The 20,566-nt window shown below is 39.1% G+C and overlaps 1 protein-coding gene across 5 annotated transcripts in view; it reads right to left on the bottom strand.

Annotated features, from left to right (window-relative positions):
• Positions 1-20,566, bottom strand: part of LOC127451140 (ubiquitin carboxyl-terminal hydrolase 7-like) — a 28,310-nt gene that overhangs the window by 3,315 nt on the left and 4,429 nt on the right. For 3 of the 5 annotated variants that reach the window (XM_051715595.1, XM_051715594.1, XM_051715591.1), the window contains exons 4-29: positions 18,649-18,787; positions 18,474-18,562; positions 18,276-18,384; positions 18,005-18,135; positions 17,176-17,230; positions 16,983-17,063; positions 16,806-16,896; positions 16,419-16,501; positions 16,230-16,339; positions 13,984-14,161; positions 11,538-11,682; positions 11,148-11,278; positions 10,612-10,746; positions 9,591-9,692; positions 9,377-9,482; positions 9,136-9,228; positions 8,980-9,047; positions 7,475-7,575; positions 6,737-6,890; positions 6,562-6,629; positions 5,260-5,368; positions 5,085-5,162; positions 1,492-1,592; positions 1,095-1,194; positions 812-931; positions 646-717 (exon numbers count right to left, since the gene is read on the bottom strand). In XM_051715595.1, the coding sequence (XP_051571555.1) occupies positions 646-717; positions 812-931; positions 1,095-1,194; positions 1,492-1,592; positions 5,085-5,162; positions 5,260-5,368; positions 6,562-6,629; positions 6,737-6,890; positions 7,475-7,575; positions 8,980-9,047; positions 9,136-9,228; positions 9,377-9,482; positions 9,591-9,692; positions 10,612-10,746; positions 11,148-11,278; positions 11,538-11,682; positions 13,984-14,161; positions 16,230-16,339; positions 16,419-16,501; positions 16,806-16,896; positions 16,983-17,063; positions 17,176-17,230; positions 18,005-18,135; positions 18,276-18,384; positions 18,474-18,562; positions 18,649-18,787 (2,749 nt within the window). The remainder of the gene's footprint in view (positions 1-645; positions 718-811; positions 932-1,094; positions 1,195-1,491; positions 1,593-5,084; positions 5,163-5,259; positions 5,369-6,561; positions 6,630-6,736; positions 6,891-7,474; positions 7,576-8,979; positions 9,048-9,135; positions 9,229-9,376; positions 9,483-9,590; positions 9,693-10,611; positions 10,747-11,147; positions 11,279-11,537; positions 11,683-13,983; positions 14,162-16,229; positions 16,340-16,418; positions 16,502-16,805; positions 16,897-16,982; positions 17,064-17,175; positions 17,231-18,004; positions 18,136-18,275; positions 18,385-18,473; positions 18,563-18,648; positions 18,788-20,566) is intronic. The other 2 variants (XM_051715593.1, XM_051715592.1) reach the window with 1 other exon arrangement.

Raw genomic sequence — 20,566 nt, 5'->3', positions numbered from 1 at the left:
ATGACTAGGTTATCCCATCAATAGATTTTTTCTTCAATGGATTTTTTCTTCACTGATGGCACGTGCATATTCCAGGAAAACAATGCCAAGATTTATCGGGCTCAAATTGTTAAAGAGTGGTTCAGGGAGCAAAGGAATCATTTTCACACATGAATTGGCCACCACAGAGTCTTGACCTTAACCCCATTGAAAGTCTTTGGGATGTGCTGGAGAAGACTTTATGGAGTGGTTCGACTCTCCCGTCAACATTACAACATCTCGGCCAAAAATGTATGCAACTCTGGATGGAAATAAACGTTGTGACATTACATAAGGTTGTCAAAACATTGCCGAAACAAATGCACGGCGTAATCAAAGCTAAAGGCGGTCCAATGAAATATTAGAGTATGCATCTTTTTTTTTTTTTTGGCCAGGTAGTGTATAATGGGGGATTTTGAAACTGTAAAATAAGGTCTGTGTTAAACATTTCTTGACAATACACAGACATTGTTCTACAACATAAATTACACACTTTCAAACCTTAAACGTGAATTTTGAAGCCGCTGTGTTTTTATTAAGTATGCAATTCAATACGGCTTCAAAATTTATACACAACTTACAAGATCCATTGTTTGACTTCAAACTCATTTGTAAAGCTCATCTTACCTTCTCAAACTCTTTCTCCTGAATGTCAAGCATGCTCTGAATTCTCTTCATCACTTCTCTGAAAGGTTCCCCCTGCCACAACAAAAACAAACACATTACAACTGCCACATTCAAACCGAACTAATGACAGCTGTACACCTACACATGCACTCAAATCAATACACACCTGACGGATCTTGAGCAAAAAGGGAATTCCGAATGTCCCGAAGACTTCCTTGTGGAAATGTGCAACTGGAATCAGCATTTCATTCTCCTTGTCCAAATCTACCTGGTCGAGTGGGATTTCCTGCCATGAAACATTAAACTCTTTAAGCAAACAGCATTCACAAAGGAGGTAAATCACAGATGCTAAATCATCTTAAGAGGCTTTACTCCGAAACAGATCCTTTGTTGAACACAGTGAATGATGGGGCTTTGAGGCCGGCTTGCACTTATCAGTTCTCTCTTACCTCTATTCTGAATGTTCGACTGGCTGCCGGAGATAAACATTCTAGCAATTCATCTTCTTGGTGAACCCCAATAATTTTGTAGCTGACAATTTCTAACAGCCTATGAAGAGTGCAGAGAAAGGAAAAATGTAAGGCAGATTTTACAAACTGTGACAAAAGTGACAAACATTGTAGTGGGTGACTCATTGTAGACAGCTAGATTTCAGTAGTGTCAGTGAGTTGCTAATGCAAGACTGACTAATAAAACATTTTCTCTCTGACTCAACCTTTAGTATTCTTTAGGACAATTCACAGGCAACAGAAATACTAAAAAATTCTCATGGCTACCTTTTAGCACATAAAAGGAAACAATATAGGCTTCCCATTATTCAGGACTTATTGAGTTGAGAAAAAACACCTTAGCTTCTCTGATCCTTTGTCAGAAAGCTCCACCGCCTTTTTACATTCTTCCAGAAGGTCTCTAACACAGCCATGTTTGTCAGGGTATAGTGTGATCTCCTGATGAGAGAGGAAGAGAAGAGGTATTCAGGACAGTAGATGAGGCTAATGAAAATGCAGATCATAATAAGCATCATAATATAAATATTTGCTATGAAAGGCCCTCAACAATTCAATATACACTCACGGAGCACTTTATTACAAACACCTATACACCTAATTATTCATGCGATTATCTAAACAGCCAATCATATGGCACCAGTGCAATGCACAAAATCTTGCAAATACAGGTCAGGGGCTTCAGTAAATGTTCAAATTAACCATCAGAATGGGGAAAAAATGTGATAAGTGATTTCAACTGTGGCATGATTGTTGGTGTCAGATGGGCTGGTTTGAGTATTTCTGTAACTGCTGATCTCCTGGGATTTTCAAACACAACAGTCTCTAGAGTTTACTTGGTATGGTGCCAAAATCAAACATCTTCCAGTGAGCGGCAGTTCTGCGGACAGAAACACCTCGTTGAAGAGAGGTCAACGGAGAATGGCCCGACTGGTTCATTTACATTTATGCATTTGGCAGACACTTACAGTGCCATTTTTTACAGGGACAATCCCCCTGGAGCAACCTGGATTTAAGTGTCTTGCTCAAGGACACAATGGTGGTGGCTGTGGGGATCGAACCAGCAACCTTCTGCTTACCAGTTCGGTGCTTTAGTCCACTACGCCACCACCACTCTCATAGGTTCGAGCTGACAGAAAAGCTACGGTACACTGATAACCACTCTGTAAAACTGTAGTGAGCAGAATAGCATCTTAGACGAAGACGACATGTCGAACCATGAGGCGGATGGGCTACAACAGCAGAAGACCACGTCAGGCACTTTATTACGACCATAGTGTTCCTAATATAGTGCTCCATGAGTGTATAATGACTAAATTATATATAGTTATATTAAAATTATAAATAGAATAAAGATTAAACAAAATGCATAAGCATACATTGTGTCAGATGATTACTGCATTGATAAGACAACATAAGTGGCTTTAGAAGGCAATATATTGTTTATTTCAATATTACTGAACATTGCATCAATGTGGGGGGCCTGGGTAGCTCAGTGGTAAAGACGCTGACAATCACCCCTGGAGTTCCCTAGTTCGAATCCCAGGGCATGCTGAGTGACTCTAGCCAGGTCTCCTAAGCAACCAAATTGGCCAAGTTGCTAGGGAGTGTAGAGTCACATGGGGTAACCTCCTCGTGGTCGCTATAATGTGGTTCGTTCTCGGTGTGGTGCGTGGTGAGTTGAGCATGGCTGCCGCGGTGGATGGCGTGAAACCTCCACACGCGCTATGTCTCCGTGGCAACGCGCTCAACAAGCCATGTGATAAGATGCACGGGTTGACGGTCTCAGATGCGGAGGCAACTGGGATAAGCTGAGTGGGATTCGTCCTCCGCCACCCGGACTGAGGCGAATCACTACATGACCACGAGGACTTAAAAGCACATTGGGAATTGGGCATTCCAAATTGGGAGAAAAAGGGGAAAAATCTAAAAAAAGATGCATCAATGTACACGTGTCAGATGGACGCTTTTGAAGCGTCTTTCTTTGGTTGAGTCACATCATAAACAGCGTTTTAGGTTAATGCATCGTTTAATGTAGTTTGAAACTTAGAAAACCACCTCTCGAGATTCCTGTATTCAGAGTTGCACTCCGAGCTGTGTTTGAACAAGAATGCTGTTGCTAGTGACAAGCAAGCCAGTGTGGTTTGTTGTCTGTACAGCTACATGTTGTCTATACAGCTGGTGTTTCACTTACTGCCCCCTAATAAAAACAGGTGGTACTTCAAGCTTAAATTGCTGTGATGGTAGAATATTCCTTATTATGGCCCAGAGACATAATTAATTGCATAGTTAACAAGTTATATTTTTATATAATTAATCTGCACTGAAATAATATCCATCTCTCTCTCTCATATATGTATGTGTGTGTATCACTGTCTCAAGAATTTGCTATACTCTAGATGTACTGAGTGGCGGAAAGCAGGCCAAACTGCTTTATGTTTAGGGATGGGCATTTTGGTCATTTTGTCTACTCGTGTACTCAGACTAATTAATCGTCGAGTACTCAAGGGGCAATGACATGTACATAATTGTATATATAATAATATGTCTGACAAACATCTTTGGCTGCTACACTGCGTCTTGTTGTTTCAGTGCATCATCTATTCGTTTTTACAGGCTGTTATAAAATAATCTGTTACAAAATGTACAAAAGATTGCATAATCACAATATAATGCATCATATTTTGTCATTCTGTGAAAATTCGCTGCCCAACTCAATGAATGTGCACAACGCATGTATGTCTGTTCTACCCTCAGATTACCGTAGTAATCTTAGTAAGAGCAGACCAGTTTTTTTAGTGACTGTCTGAACCCACGATTTTAAAAAATAGACGTTGGCTTAACAGGAGACGCCATAACCATCGTGTTTTTAATATGCATGTTAAGTTGAAGTTCAGTTTTGAAGATGCTGCATTCCGTTACATTTAGCTGTGCTTGTTCTAACTGTTTGAAACACCTGCCTGCTGTATATGCACTGCTTCAGCGTGGTGCGTCCACTGCCACACGCCTGGTGTGTGTGGGTGTGTGTGTGTGTCTCTCCAAGTGTTCGCTCCTGTGGGGAAAGCCGTGATGCTCCATATTGTTGTTGCTGTGATGATTCATGAAGCATTTCATTCAACTCGGAGAGTCGGAATTTCCACCTTTTAACTGGGGAAAGTGCAACGGAATGACACTTTGTCAGACTTCTAACTTGGAAACTCGTGTGGATATCTTCAACTCTCATTTCGTTGAGATGCAAGTGTGTGTTACGTCACGCAAACATTTCGGCCCCCAGGGCAGGGAGGTTTAAAGTCAGTGACAAACGTTCACTTTTATTAAATAATATCCATCAACGAGTCAAAGTTCTTACATTAAATGATAAAAAGTTTTTAGCAAACATTTTGCAGAGACAGGTGTTCAAAACACAGTTAATTACACTCTTTTGATTATCCTAACGAGAGCATTGCAGCATCATATCAGTTTGGTTGGTATGAGACGTTTCTGAAAATGTACCCATCAAAACCACAACATCTCTCAAAATGAAAAATAAGCTCCCTCTTTGATGCGTTTGTGTTTAGTTGTTAGGTAACTGTCACTGAATTTCTAATTGAGTGAAAAGTCACATCATGCATGATCACCATCGACCATCGTTTTCATGATCGATCATTGCTGCCACGTCAGAGTACCTGAGTACTCATGCACATCCCTATTTATGTTATTTACAAATGAGAGTGATGAATCACAGAAAAGTAATGTGAAAAAACATAGCGGGACTCAAACAAAAACAATGAAAAACATAAATGAGTATGATGGTCTACGGATGATTGGCAACATTGCAATTTGCCATATCAATCCTGAATTCAACTGATGTACGTGTAACAGCTATTTTACAATGGCCATGAAATATAAACCAAATTGATATATATCTTAGGAGCTGCCACAGAATGTTCTTACCTCCTCTCGAAACATACTGTTGAGCCATATAGCTTTGAAACTCCTCCTGTTCTCAAAGTCTGTGATCTTCATCTTGAGCTGTAGCAAGCAAAACCATGAATAAATCAGGTGCCCTGAGCTTAACTTCGAAGGACTCACATTCCTTTAAAGGAATGCAGAGTGGAAGACCTCTCACCTGCTGATAGTAGAGCTTCTTAGGCTGCCGTGGCTTGAAAAACTGCAGCAGGTCTCTGAGAGTGCCTTCATAGTTGTGCCTGAGTGGGTTCCCTGGGCCATCTCTGTACCTGAGAGAAAAAAAAAAAGATTAGAATGCAGGTTCATGTACACAAACAGATGATGGAAAAAGGAGTCATATTTAACTGGATTTGTTAGGTACCAATACTTGGAATCAACAGACTTTTCTCCCCAATTTGGAATGCCCAATTCCCACTACTTAGTAGGTCCTCGTGGTGGCGCGGTTACTCGCCTCAATCCGCGCATCTTATCATGTGACTCGTTGTGCATGCCACCCCGGAGACTCCCAGCATGTGGAGGCTCATGCTGCTCTCCGCAATCCACGCACAAATTACCACACGCCCCATTGAGAGTGAGAACCACTAATCACAACCACGAGGAGGATACCCCATGTGACTCTACCCCCTCCCTAGCAACCGGGCCAATTTGGTTGCTTAGGAGACCTGGCTGGAGTCACTCAGCACACCCTGGATTCGAACTCGCAACTCCAGGGGTGGTAGTCAGCATCAATACTCATTGAGCTACCCAGGCCCCTGGAATCAACAGAATTAAACTATTCCACTTCATTATGTACAAATGTCTCCAATAAGTCCCTCAACAGACAGACTGATATTATCATTAGCTGCTTTTCCACTATTGAGCCAGGGCTATCAACTGGCCAGCTGGGGCCAATAGCCTCAGACCTCTAGCCACAAGATCAAAATCGATCTGCGTTCCCAACATTGGGCCAATAACTCCGCAGCGTTGCCCAAAAACCCAACCTTAATATGCCCCTGCAGTGCCAACGTCACACACCCTGTCCATTTCACAAGTAAGAGGGAAGCTCAAGCTGAGGTATCATGTTATCTAGTTACCTAGAATATTGAGTTTATATCAAATGTAAACAGCAAGATAGGTTAGCATTGATAACTCACCGTAACTGCCACGGTGTCCAGAGCAGTCTCTCCACTAGCAGCGGGACGATGTCCCAGCACACAGTCTATGAAAGTTCACCAAATTATGGAAAGTAATTTCTTTGGGCACTGCTTTGTCCATTGGGCCTTTTAACAGATTTTTTACTGTGCCCACATTTTTTTTTAGGGCACTAGCATGCCCTAATTTGCCCGATAGTGGAAACGCGGCTATTCTGGCCTTGACGCCAAGTGTTTGCTTAGATTTTGTGAGTGTTTGTGCAACTTCACAGCCTGGAAACAGACTGTGAGAACACTGTGGGAAAGAAAGAAAAAAAAAAAAAAAAACCTACCCCTGTGACTTGAAGAACTGTAGGAGCATGGGGTCAGTGTTTAACCTCTGCGCAACAGTCTTTGCCACCTGAAAACACAAGAAATATGATAAGACTGTATTTCCCAGAGGTTAAGCACAGAGTTGCAGATTGTTGCAAAGACTCATCCCAGCAGATTCTCATCTCAAAAACCAACCTGGAAGTAGTTCATTCGGTTTGACAGCGTCACAACAAAGCCTGGGTCGTTGTGAATGGTCTTGTCGCAGAAGATGACGTCCACACGGTGGTACAAGTCTCTGAAGTAGTCTTTCGCAGTCTGCAGCTCACTGGTGTCATTTTCAGGATCATCCCTGGCGAAAACACGATGAAAGAACAATACATTTCAAAGCCCTGTTAACCTGGGAAAAATTAATGCAGATATAAGGTGATGAATAGGGATGGGAATTGTAAGGAATTTAATGATTATGGTTCCGATTAAATTCGAGCACATTCGTTACTTGTGCATCAGTATACGATTCATTCAATAACTGCTTTGACGTATAAGTGTTTTTATTCACTAAAAAGAACTGGCTCATAAGAGTCATTTGATTGGAAAACATACTACACTGGATGTGCTGTTTGTTTCATGCAGATTGCCTATCAAAAGAACCAGCTCATAAGAGTAATTTGTTTAGGATTTGACAACGCTGGGCATGTTGTGCGTTTAAAACTGTAGATTTAGTAGAGGGCAGTATGCCGCTGAAATGCACTGCAGGAAACACAGTCAGAATACTTTAGTACAGTGTATGGTCCACATTGGCGGAAAATTGCACGTGTGAGAACCTTTAACGGAACCAAAATTCATGAAAATCAAAAGGTACTGGTATTTAAAAAAATGTTTTTTTAAAAAAAAGGAACCAGTTCTCAATTCCCAACCCTAATGATCAATACTTACTTCTGGAACACAATTATGTCTCCATCCATCAGCTCATCCAGAGCTTTGTCCAGGGAGACATCATAGTCTTGTATTCGCTCTGTTAAATTCGGTTTAACTTCCTGTAGAAGAGAAAACAGTTTAAGCTATAGGCTTCTATTTAGGCCAATTCCTTATTTCCCTATTTCCTAATTTATCTGTGCATTTCTCATTACAAATTAGTTAGGTATATTTTGATTTTGCTGATCAGATGAACCAAAAAGACACAGCATATCACTTTGCAACTTTAGTTAGATGTGAACTGTAAATTTTGCAGCATGGTGGCACCATATGCAGAACATTTGTTGAGCCAATGTGTCTTTTCAAACTAAAAGCAATGTTTTGATAAGTGTCACAGAGCTGCATTGTTTATACTTTTTAGGGAAATCAACCTATAAATGGCTTGCTTATAGTTGTCTATTTAAAGGAGACCTATTATGCTCCTTTTTAAAAGATGTAATACAAGTCTCAGGTGTCCCCAGAATGTGTCAGTGAAGTTTCAGCTCAAAATACCCCACGGATCATTTATTATACCATGTTGTAAATGCCTCTTTTTGGGTGGAATCAAAAACACACTGTTTTCGTGTGTGTCTCTTTAAACACAAGTGAGCTGCTGCTCCCCGCCCCCTTTCCGGAACAGGGCTGTGCCTTTACAGCTGGTGCTTCGGATACTATAGATGTTAGCTATGCACTATAACGAGACATGACATTTTAGGGGGTTGTCTTGAATCATGCGATTTGCAAACATTCACAAAATATAAAGTGCGACACTTACATCTTCAGGATATAAAGCTGGAAGATGAACAGTTGGTACTGATCCATGCTTGAGAATCAAATATTTAGAAAAGCCTGCTTTATATTGACCCTCATTCACAAAGCAGTCCAGTGTAAAATGATTTGCTCAAACATACACGAATTTTGGTATGTTTTGGGGAAAATTTTCTTCAAAAACAAAACTCGCCCACTGCGTCTTCAGTGGCTCTGATGCCGGGAGTACATGAAGACTCTTATGTTCACTTTTACAGCCTACAACAGAACACGTATGACGCTTATGAAGTTGAGACAATATTCTTCTCAATGTAGCTACTCCAGCGTGGAAATAAATGGCGGACTGTGTGTCGATCACTCAGGGGAGGATCTATGATAATAGGGTGGAATCCGTCACCAGTCGTGGGCGAGGCCTGCTCTAAAGTGACGTCACTTTAGAGCGGATACCAAAACCAGTCATTTTGAGACACTGTTTTTGATTAATAGAAATATAAGAAAGAGGAGTGGGTGGACTTTTAACATTGTAGGGTGGTTGTGTACACACACTGCTGACTCACATTTATGTTCAAACACCATGTAAAAGTGAGTTTTGCATAACTGGTCCCCTTTAAATTAATCTGGGAACGGAGAAAGCATTTTAACGTTGAAAACATTACACACCACCTTTAATGCAAAAAAAAAAAAGTCCATGTGCTTATGAATACTCTGAAATGTCTTACCTCATAGAGGATAAGGCTAGTTCCCTGCTGAAAACCTGCTCTTTCACACATAACGGGCAGCAAGTCTCCTGTTTGGGTTAGAAAATGTAGAATAAACTTAAAGGATTGACTTCTTTGATTGAAACAATCCTATTATACACTGCTCTGATTACTCACGTATTTTACAGGATATAGGTGTGTAGATATGTCCACAATAATTTAAGCTTCTGGTTTTTGGATCATACATCTTCAAGAACAACATAACATCATCTGAAAGCAAAAACAAACTAGTTGTCAACACTATCAGAACCAGAGACAACTATTTGTATTCATTATTCACTTCCCAGCAAGATATTTATCAAACATCTACAGCATCAATGACAATATTCTTAAGTTAGAAACAGATGTTGAAACTCACGGTCTTTGTCGAACTTGGGTAACGTTGCACCACTGGCAGCCAATTCTGGATCTACCGTTTCCAGAAATATTGTCCATGGGTTCTCATTATCGCTCAAGTCGATCATCTGCATAAGACATTGAGGTAAACAGCTTAATTCTGATGTGCAGAGCAATATGTAAAACAAAAATTACTCTACAGTAGCAACAGTTACAGAACAATTGCACAGACTTACAGACTTGTTGCAATCTGCTTCGTAATCCAACATGGCCGGCCGTTTAGTGCCATTGCTTCTGGCCTGCATTGGCCACAATCTCATCTGGTCTTGTGGGAAACCCTGAAGAAAAAAAAAAAAAAAAAAAAAAAAAAAATCTATATGATACTAAAACATCTTCATGGACACTAGAAAAAACAACGAATCTCACATAAATTCTCTATATCTACAACTTCTGGACCCCGATAACTCAAGATCTCTGAACATGACTATATCAACAGGCATCTTGATATGGTTAAAAGTGATAGTTCACCCAAAAATGAAAACTCTCATCATTAACTCACCCTTATGCCATCCCAGATGTGTATGAGCAGACCAAAAACAAAGGTTTTTAGAAGAATATCTCGGCTCTGTAGGTCCTCAATGCAAGTGAATGGTGACCAGAAAGACCTCCAAAGCTCCAAAATCACATAAAGGCAGCATAAAAGTAATCCATATGACTTCAGTGGTTTAATTTGTCTTCTGAAGCAATGCAATCACTTTGGGTGGGAAACCAATACATATTTAAGTCCTTTTTTACTATAGATCTCCACTTTCAGAATGTGAAAGTGAAATATTATTGAAAAAAGAAAAGACACAAATACTGATCTGTTTCTCATCCATACCTATTATATAGCTTCTGAAGACAGATTTTAAAACTGGAGTCATATGGATTACTTTTATCCTGCCTTTACGTGATTTTTGGAGCTTGAAAGGTCTGGTCACCAATTCAATTGCATTGTGAGGACCTACAGAGCAGAAATATTCTTCTAAAAACCTTTGTGTTCTGCAGAGAAAAGAAACTCATACACATCTGGGATGGCATGAGGGTGAGTAAATAATGAGAGTACTTTCATTTTTGGATAAACTATCCTTTTAAACACAGAACTAAGTTGTAAAATCGAGAAATACACAAAGTATGTCATAGAAAACTAAAGTGGATAACGGAAAATAACTGCACGCTGGGGATCAGGAGGAGGATGAAATCTTAAGAAAATCTTACCATGGTCTGTGAGAGGTTCTGAACAAACTCAGCAAGAGTGGAACTTTTCAGAACTTTGAACACTGTGTATTTTACTTTCTCCTCATCATACATGTCATTGCCCTGGTGTCCACAGAACTGGTCTTCTGTCACCATCTACAGTAAGACAAAGATATTGAATTACTTGAGAAATAGAAACACAGAAATAGCATGCAATTTAAGGGGCCTTGCAGACCAAGCGCTGAAAAAAGCTAGATGCAGTGCAATTGATGACAAAACACAGTGTCTTAAGATGCATTTTTAAGTTGAAACTTTTTTCAACTTGACACAGCACAAAAAAATAATTTAAAAAAAGTGTTGCGTAAACGGCACCCCCAAGTCTAAACTTTGAGGATTTAACAACAAAAACCTGAAATTACCCATTTTATCTAGCAGAATAAATGGACCAAATAGATTCTTCTTTCGGGAAGACTCAATGGTAAGACTGAGTTCTTGCATGCGTCTTTGGCATGCCTGAGAGTGATTGGGAATGCAGGAGACATGAAGTGGCTTCATACCTGCACTTGCATGTAAAGATGAGCCTCCTGCCTCTCTTTTCTCTTCTGGGCCTCCACCCTCTTCTCCTCCTGCAGCCTCTCCACCAGCTGCTGAGGGATATCCATGTCTGTGACCGGCTGCAGGACCTCACCTGGACACGAGAACAGCACTTATGAAAACAAATACAGGTCACAAAAACACGAAAGAGAATATGGTGGTTTTGAGTTAGAAGGGCTGATAGATTGATTTAGTACATTGCTAAAGGTATCTGCTGGGTGCCGATTAGTGCCTGCCAGCCACTTATGCAGTCACAGCTGGATTGTAATTACTACATGGTAAAATGGTAATGCTACAGCAAATTTACCTCACAGCAGGTGCAATAAAAATATATGGAAGTTAATGGAACTCACTGAGCTTGGATTCTCTGATGTACACCAGCATGTATGCGTTGGTGCAATGACGCACCGACAAGTCATCATCATGACCGCCATAATTGTGTTCGATGGCCTCTTCTTTAGTGCACCGAGAAACGACGTCATCGTCGAATTTACACCACTGAAAGACGAACAAACATTTAAGGAACAATTGACATTTTTATTTTTCATAAAACATGTCACAGTAGATCAAAGTCAAACAAAACACCAAACAAAAACAATCCTAAAGGAATAGTTCACCCAAAAATGAAAATTCTCTGATAATTTACTCACCCTCATGCCATCTCAGATCATGGTTCCCACTCTTTAAGGCAATTTTCCAGGATATTTCCAGGATATTTTGTGCTCAACAGGTGTAATATTTAAGCAAAAACATATGAGAGGTCATGATGTGCATTGTGGTTATTGGATGGTTGTTTTTTCCCTCAATTTCTGTATTCGTCAGCTTAATTAAATTTAATAATCAAAATTGTGCCCAATCAAATTAAATCATTAAAACGTTATTCAAATAAAATAATCTAAATTTTTTTTTTTTTTACATAACATTGCATTATCAAATGAAGTGCTTTTACGAAAACCCTTAAAATTTGGAACAACATTGGAGATGTCAAATTAAGTGCTGCACAACAGAACATTACAGATGTGAGATATTGCTTTAATAAATCCTTAGAATTATTATTATTTAATTAAAAGTAAACATTACATTACTATACAGCAGTAAGATATTTTTGTCTTTTTCCCCCCCATTTCATACGTCCTTTTATTTAGGCCTTTCTGTGTGTTTTTGACGGTAGTTACCTCTGGATAAGCAGTTTGCTACATGGCCCAGTGTGATTATTAAACCCCAAAAAGCTGAAATTTAATTAAATAGTCAGTATGTGCTGAGCACTTCAGAGCGCTATGCTCTCTGTCATATTACCATACACACAGAGCACACGAGATGATCACAAAGCAGTGTTTTCAGTGTATGAGCGGCTGGCTTCACACAATCATTTTGAAGCATGCAGCACATGCAGATTATATATTGACAATTAAATCGTAGCTTTTTGTGGTTTAATGGACCCTTTTCACAGCCTGTGATGACGAGTTCCTGCCTTATTTAGCAGCGTTCCGACCTTTGTCATTAACTAAAGTTTACAACGCAAATGTTTTTGTAGTTAACACTACAGCCATAAAATTGAGAAAGAGGAAAAAAAAAAAAAATAATATTTTTAAATCACATTATTCATAAAATTATATACTTAAACTACTGTGTTGGACCAAAACAGAGATGACAGCAGATGACCAGAGAATGTCCGTGACAGGGCTTGTTGTCACAATGCGCAGCCACCAAAAGTGACAAAATTATACGTTTTTGAATTTGACACCCATCCCAAGGACATTTAGGTATTTTTCTCAATTTTCATTACTTTTCCATGATTGGAAAACTGCATTGCAGAATTCCAGATTTTCCTGGGCGCATGGGAACCCTGCAGATGTGTATGACTTTCTCTCATCTGCAGAACACAAATGAAGATTTTTAGAAGAATATCTCAGCTCTGTTGGTTCATACAATGCAGGTGAATGGTGACCAAAACTTTGAAGCCCCAAAAAGCACATAAAAGGCAGCATAAAAGTAATTAATAAGACTCCAGTGGTTTAATCTATGTCTTCTTAAGTGATCTATGTTTTTTTTAAACTTCAAAGTTTTGGTCACCATTCACTTGCACTGTATGGACTTACAGAGATGAGATATTCTTCTAAAGATCTTTGTGTTCTGCAGAAGAAACAAAATCATACACATCTGGGATGGCATGAGGGTAAATAAGAGAATTTTCATTTTTGGGTTAAGTCAAAACAGTGTTTGCCACTAAACTAAAAAAAAAAAAAAACAATACAATACTTCACTGTCCTAAGAAGGCAAGACGCAGTAACTACACCATCACTGAAACTAAGAGATGGCTTAAAACTCTTTTGAATGTCCAGCCAAATGTGTTCAATATACTCAGATGGTAATCTACTTATTAGATATGTACATGAACCTTTGCAACCTGTCTGTCACTGCCCATTGTCAAAAGCTACATCTACAATAATCAGTTTTCAGTTTCATAACGTAATTGTTTTCCAAAGTATGCAGTAATTGAGTGCATTTTTAAAACACTCCATTTTGGATGGAGGATGATGCCATTTTAGTGTGGATGAGAGGCATAAACTTTGAGAAATTAATGCATTTTCAAACTAAAAGTGAGAAGGACAAACCCTGAGAGACCAGATATCAGTCATAACTCAATTGTGACAAAATGTTTAGTTACAGCGTTTTGCCTTTGCCCAGTGGTTCATTTCTGCCCCTAAAATTCACAAAATATCTCATGCAACAAGAAGCCACCCACAAAGCCAACCCATTAAATAAATATTTGGGACCCCTGAAATAAAAGGTTCTCACTATTGGTGCGGTGACACTCACTTTGCCGTCTCCTTTAGGATTAAGGTAGACGACGTAGTGGCCCCCGTGGTTGTCTCCGCTGTGCACCAACACGGCATGGAGAATGTAGTTGGCCGGGTCTTTCACATCTGGCTTCTGCAGAAACTCATCCAGAGGTAACTGCTCTGGGAATTCAAACCTGCAGGGCAAAACAAAGTGTCAGGCTCAGCCTCCATTTCTCTAGCCTCACAAGAAAGAGAGACCGATACACTGTCTCTTAAAGTGCACCCTCCAGTACCCATCCAAGTTAGTGCTCCGTCAACAAGCACATTATTTAGATGAGTCACTTTCAGAAGGATATTTTAAGAGCATAATCTCCTTCTCTGAAGGACACACATTTATCCTGACTACAGCTGTCACATAAAAATTTGACGAATATTTTATTTAATGTAATTTTAATGTGACAGCCTGAAAATTGTTGTTTTTGTATGTTTGCCCATTTTCCTTCAGAATGTAGTTTTGAGAGTCACCATCATTGTGGTTTAAGAAGCTTGTGCGCGGAGTTGGCAATCTCATATTTTGATAGTGGTATCTTTTTATTTACACCAGGTGTTTAGATAAGGAAAAAGGAATGAATAAAACAAGAAAAAAAAAATAGGCTGTCATGCGCTCAGTGACTTATGCAAAGTGGAAACGTTTACTTACAAAGACTCACCTAAAGGGGAAGTGCTGCCGAATTGATCTTTGTGTTTTCAGCAGAAGAAAGGTCATAGACATCTGGGATGGCATGAGGGCGAGTAAATAATGAGAATTTTCTTTTTTGGGTGATCTATCCCATAGTGTTAAGCTTCTCATTCAGCTCACTAGTAAAAACACGCTGCGTGATTGAGGAAGGACTACATCAAGAGGCAGATTGTCATGGAGGTGCGGGGGACTTTATTTAAATAAAATATTCCTCTCTTGTGTGCCAGTGATTACCTCTCTGCATGACAATGGTGGCACGTGTGCCATAGGCTGCCGACCCCTGCGCTAAATAAAAGGCTTGATGCAGAGCAACAACAGAATGCAGGTGTATGGAGAAGCATTTTTAAAGGCTCTTTTAACTTGACACAGCATTTAATAACACTGTGCTCTTGTACGAGACGCTGAATAGGACACAAGGCGCAATGGTCAAAGACGTCAGTCTAGTGCATGTTACATAGAAAAACAAATGGAAAACTGCGTGGATGGAAGCAAGTGTTCAGTGTGAACAGCCCCTTAGATGAAGGTCTTTGGCCATAGAAAAATATGTCTCGAGATTCCAGTCTTCAGATTCATTATGTTGCACTTCATCTGTTTGAACAGCTCCTGGACTCAAGAGTTTGCGCTGCTTCACTATTGAGTTCAGCCGAACACCACTATCTGGGAATATTGCTACCGCACATACAACTGTACTGAATGAAAAACACTGTTGTATCTGTTATTATGAAACAGGAACCTGGAGTAGTACCGTGGCACCAGTGTAACCACCTTGTTTCTTCATTTTACTTATTTGAGAATACAAAATGGCTAAATCTTTTTTTTATGATGATAATTATTCTATGCACTTTAGATTAAAATGTAATGCACAGCCAGGAATGTTCTTGGTAATAATTAACACAGCGCTGTTTGGTTTATGTATGTTGCGCTCTCGTGGACTTCGGAAACAATGGCAATTTAAAAATCTAGTGACTTAAATTCTAATTTAATTCGAATTTTGGTAACGTACGTGAAGAATCAAATTTAGTTTCTCAGCCCTGCTGACAGCCCTAACCCTGACCACACCATAATTCATGATGCTTACTTCATACATTATGAGTTTGAAGTGTAATAAATGGTAACATTTTACAAAAAGGTTCCATTTGTTAACATTAGTTAATACACTATGAACTAACACAAACTAACAATGAACAATTGTATTTTTTATTAACTAATCATTCTGCTTAACTCCTTAGGCATACACATTTGGAACAACATGAGGCAGAGTATGACAGAACTTAAATTTTTGGGTAAACTATCCCATTAACATATACACTAAATTTTACATGACATTGCATTATTGATTTGGAAGATGCTTTTATCCAAAGCTACAGTGTATCCAAGGTAACCATTTTGTAATCATTGTGCATTCACTGAGAATCTTACCTACGACTTTGGCGTTGCTAGCACCACATTCTACCAGTTGAGCTACAGGAACACCCACTTCAATTTAAAATACAAAAAAAATTGTGGCACTTAAATGCTCTTACCTGTCGTTTATCTTGATATTTTGGTCGGTCTGAGGATCGTACATGAACCTCATGAGCTGAAGGTGCAGGATAGGAGGGAAAGTCAGGAACTTCACACCCTTCTCTGCTTCCTGGAAGACAAATGAACAAAGCTCTGTAAGCTTGGAACGGAGAGGTGTGCGTCTGTGATGAAGTATGTGAGATCCTCACCTGTAAACCATGCTCCCCTGCATCGTATTTGTTATCCCCATCCAACTGCTCCACAGCAACATAATCTTTGAATGACTCAAAGACTGCAGAACAGAAAAAATTGCATTAGTAACACACTCACACCTCTATTACAAAACATTGTCCTATTCATAGCAACTGAATAATATATATATATATATACATATACATATATATATACATATATATATATATACATATACATATATATACACATATATATACACATACACACACACATACCTGTAACTATGTAACAAGCTTCATGAAAATTCATGCATTTAGAATGAACAGACATGAGGAAAACGACCTCCTTGGAAACGAATGGACAGGTAGGCAAAGAATCTCTTGCCAAAAGGCCACACTTACTGTTTTTCTTTCCTTTTATGCTGAGCTGGATGTCGTAGTAATCCTCTATTCTTTCTGAACGATAGTCCACATGCTTACACTGGATGTAGGACTAAAAACGGAGAAAACATACAAGTGTGGTGAGGCTGAATCAACGAATTAGAGATGGAGAGAAAACACCGAGTCCAACTGACTTACCACCATCTTTCCTCGGAAGAGCTTTGGGATTGTGCCCTCCACGCAAGTTCCTTTCATCTTGTTCTCCACATTGTCCAAAAGCTGAAAATGGTGAAAGTGCACAACAGTTGGACCAAGTCACATTCATCTGATAACTAATCCCTCAATTGTTTAACAAGTTAAAAAGGTTTCAAGTGGATCCAAGGATACTTACCACTCTGCACAGTTCTTGTACATCATGCTGCATGAAACTGTCTAGAGTCTCCCACCTGAGAAACAACCACAACATTTTCAATACAAAATACAGTATATGGTGCATCAAAGTGGACTGGAATATTAACATCACCTATGTGTCAATTGTAAAAAAAACTATTGAAGTCAACATGAAATCAAAATTGACCCTATTATGGGTAAGTCTGTTTGTATAACCAATCAAAGACAGGAAATTGTCTGGAATCCATTTGAAAATAGGGATTTATTTATTTATTTTGCAATTTCATTTGGTGATGCTAATGGTGTCACAGAAATTACAGACTTCAGCTTTAACTAATAGCCAAAAAGCTATTTATGCACAGTTTGAGTAAATTTGCCTTCAGCTTATGTAATACCCACCATCTGATCAAATTCCTCAAGTCCTGCCCTACATTACTTCTAATTAAACATCCTGTTTTTTCAGAAATAAATTACTTTATAAATAAAAACCAACTTCTGAGCATAAAACATTCAAGGACAAACTCTAACTGTCAGTTAGAAGCAGCCGCCTTTATTTTGTCACACATTATACATTTTTGCATATATACAGTGAAATTCTTTTTTTCGCAAATCCCAACTAAGCTGGGGTCAGAGCACAGGGTCAGCCATGATACGGTGCCCCTGGAGCAGATAGGGCCAAGGGCCATGCTCAAGGGCCCAACAGTGGCATCTTGGCGGTGCTGGGGCTTGAACCCCTGACCTTCTGGTCAGTAACCCAGAGCCTCAACCGCTGAGCCACCACTGTCAAGTTTCTAAGTGCTTGAAAACAGAACATTCAAAACAAAACCTACCCAAAAGACTTAGTCAGTTTCTTTGTCCCAACAGGCTTATCACTGTGTTGGAGCTCGTAGAAAACCCTCTGCAGGGCGAGGGGAACACTTTTTGATGAATCATCTCCCTCGGTGGGCATCATATAAACCGCCTACGTGGAAAAACAAAGAAAGTTATTTGGCGGATGTACAGCACTGGGGACATCAGACAAAAGCAAATAGTACTTATGTGGTACACACTGCAATCAGTAGGATTCACTCCAAAAAACATAATGAAAGGCAGATGTCTTACCCGTCGAAGCTGGTTTGTGAAGAAGAGAGTCTGCAGTAAGCTGTTCATGTAACATGTGGCTCCTTGATTCTTCAAGCCCACATAGCCAGTGTGTTTCTTTGAGTCCCAGCTGAGAACAAATCCAAAACTTAGATCAGCTTTTTTTTCTCTTAAGAGCAAAGGTCATCTACATTGAATGTCACATAAGGGTTGACTTACGCCACACCGTGAGGTGCATCTGCTTGAACGTAGACCTCAAAAGTGACCTTATCATCCTCGACAAAGCCCCGCTCTGGATCCGTCACATCCTTAAATCAAACCAAAATATCACCTTAACTACAGCCAATTAGCTCTGGTCACCTCTGATAACATCACATAAAATGTGCCAACTTACACTCCATGACATGAAGTTGGAAAAGCCCCAGTCATTTTCCTTGTGGAAAAACAGGTGACTAATGCGGCGACTGAAGGATTTCTCATCATCCTTGAAGTTGATTATTTTGAGCATGGCTTGAGCATGACATGACCAGGACCTACAAATGAGGAATCAGTTAGTTAAATTAGTTCTGCTCCTATAAATGAAAATTCTGTCATTTACTCACTTGCGTGTACTTCCAAACCCAACTGACTCCCTTCAGTGGAACACAAATGGAGATGTTCGGTAGAATGACAGGAAAAAACAAAAACACACTTCAAAATTTCCCCTCATGTGTTCCATGGAAGAAAGTCCTTTAGGGTATTCACGACACTCGGGTGAGTAAATGACGACATTAGGGCTGCACAATTAATCGAAATAAAATCAAAATTGCGATATGACCGTATAAGATTATTAAACCACAAAGGTCTGCTACTTAATTAAATAATGTGCTTGCAGCTCTGTCCTATCTGTATTGTATTAGTCCATTACATTGTTTTCAGAGCAGTTCTGTGCTCCACAACTCCATCTCGTGCTCAGAGTTCAGATCTGTTTGCTTACTTGTTCTGTGCGCATCATATTTTAAGCTCTCCAGATTCACTTTTGCTTAATTCTAAAAATGTATGACCACAAGTTAATACCATGGCACCAGGTATTTTTGGACAGAGGAAGAGATGTTAAAATGAGGAGCACATTATACAGCTGTTGTAAATGTGAACTCTGCTACACACAAACTCTTCATACAGTTGTAGCCAAAATAAAAGCTTGACAGTCAGTGGTTTAACTGGACCGCATAGCAATGCCTCGTGCAAGTTTAGATTTCATTACAGAAACATCACTACTGTATTGCATAGTAATGATAATCACTATTATAATAATATATTATTCAAGTTGACTGGGTTCTAAAAATGATGAATAGTGGGCTGAGACCCTATCACAAAGTGGACAAAAATATGTACACAGTGGACAGGTACTATGTGAATAGGAAGACCCCTTTGTTTCACTGTTTATTTATTTGTGGTTGCAGGGAAAAAGGTTCAAGTTTAGTTCTTTTTAAGAGGACTCAAGTGTGAACTCTCAAAGTGTAATATTTTTATTAGCAGAAGAACATGGGCATAATATTACCAAATCTTGGACAAAAGGAATTACTTCCTAGTTTTTTTAATTTTTATCAAATTGCAGTTCAAATCACAATATTTTTCTAAACACACACATACACACAAAAAACACAATATGATTTTGTCCAAATAGTGCAGCCCTAGACAACATTTTTTATTTTCCTTGAACTAACCCAAGGTCATCACATACAAAAACTCAAATGCTTCAGACCAATAAAAGACACCATTATCCTCTGTGGTCAGTCAGTGCTTTTATATACACTTTAAAATATCAATTAAAGTCAGACCAAAATGTAATGTAAATGCTTTAGTCTGACTGAAATTGTACAAGTCTGATTTCTTCAAGGTCAGACAAACAGACCTAGATTATGCGATTGTAGCTCAGCTTCATCCATCATGTATACACATTATGGACCACAACTGGCCTGGGCATACTCCGAAAGACAGGTGATACACAACACGTATTTAACACTTACTCAGCTGACATCCTTTCTTCAAATAATCAATTATGCATTAGGTGTGTTCGACTTCAACTGCATCTCGGTTTAAGCGCGATGTTTGTTTTCTTTATTGCAGACGAAGTGGAATTCAGACAGACAGACTCTTCACTTTTACATATTATAACCAGAAACATTATTCATTTGAAAAGGTTATGTGCTGATTAATAATAAAGGAGTCAGTTTTAATGTTTATTTTTATGAATAAACATGATATTACTATGACAAACAATATAGCATGATATAAACATGATGTACTGTTTTTTTATTTTTTTTTTATCC

The sequence above is a fragment of the Myxocyprinus asiaticus genome, chromosome 14 (assembly GCF_019703515.2).
Source record: "Myxocyprinus asiaticus isolate MX2 ecotype Aquarium Trade chromosome 14, UBuf_Myxa_2, whole genome shotgun sequence".
Classification (NCBI taxonomy): domain Eukaryota; kingdom Metazoa; phylum Chordata; class Actinopteri; order Cypriniformes; family Catostomidae; genus Myxocyprinus; species Myxocyprinus asiaticus.
Note: the sequence above shows the minus strand (reverse complement) of the source record. Positions and strands in the feature narration are given on the sequence as shown.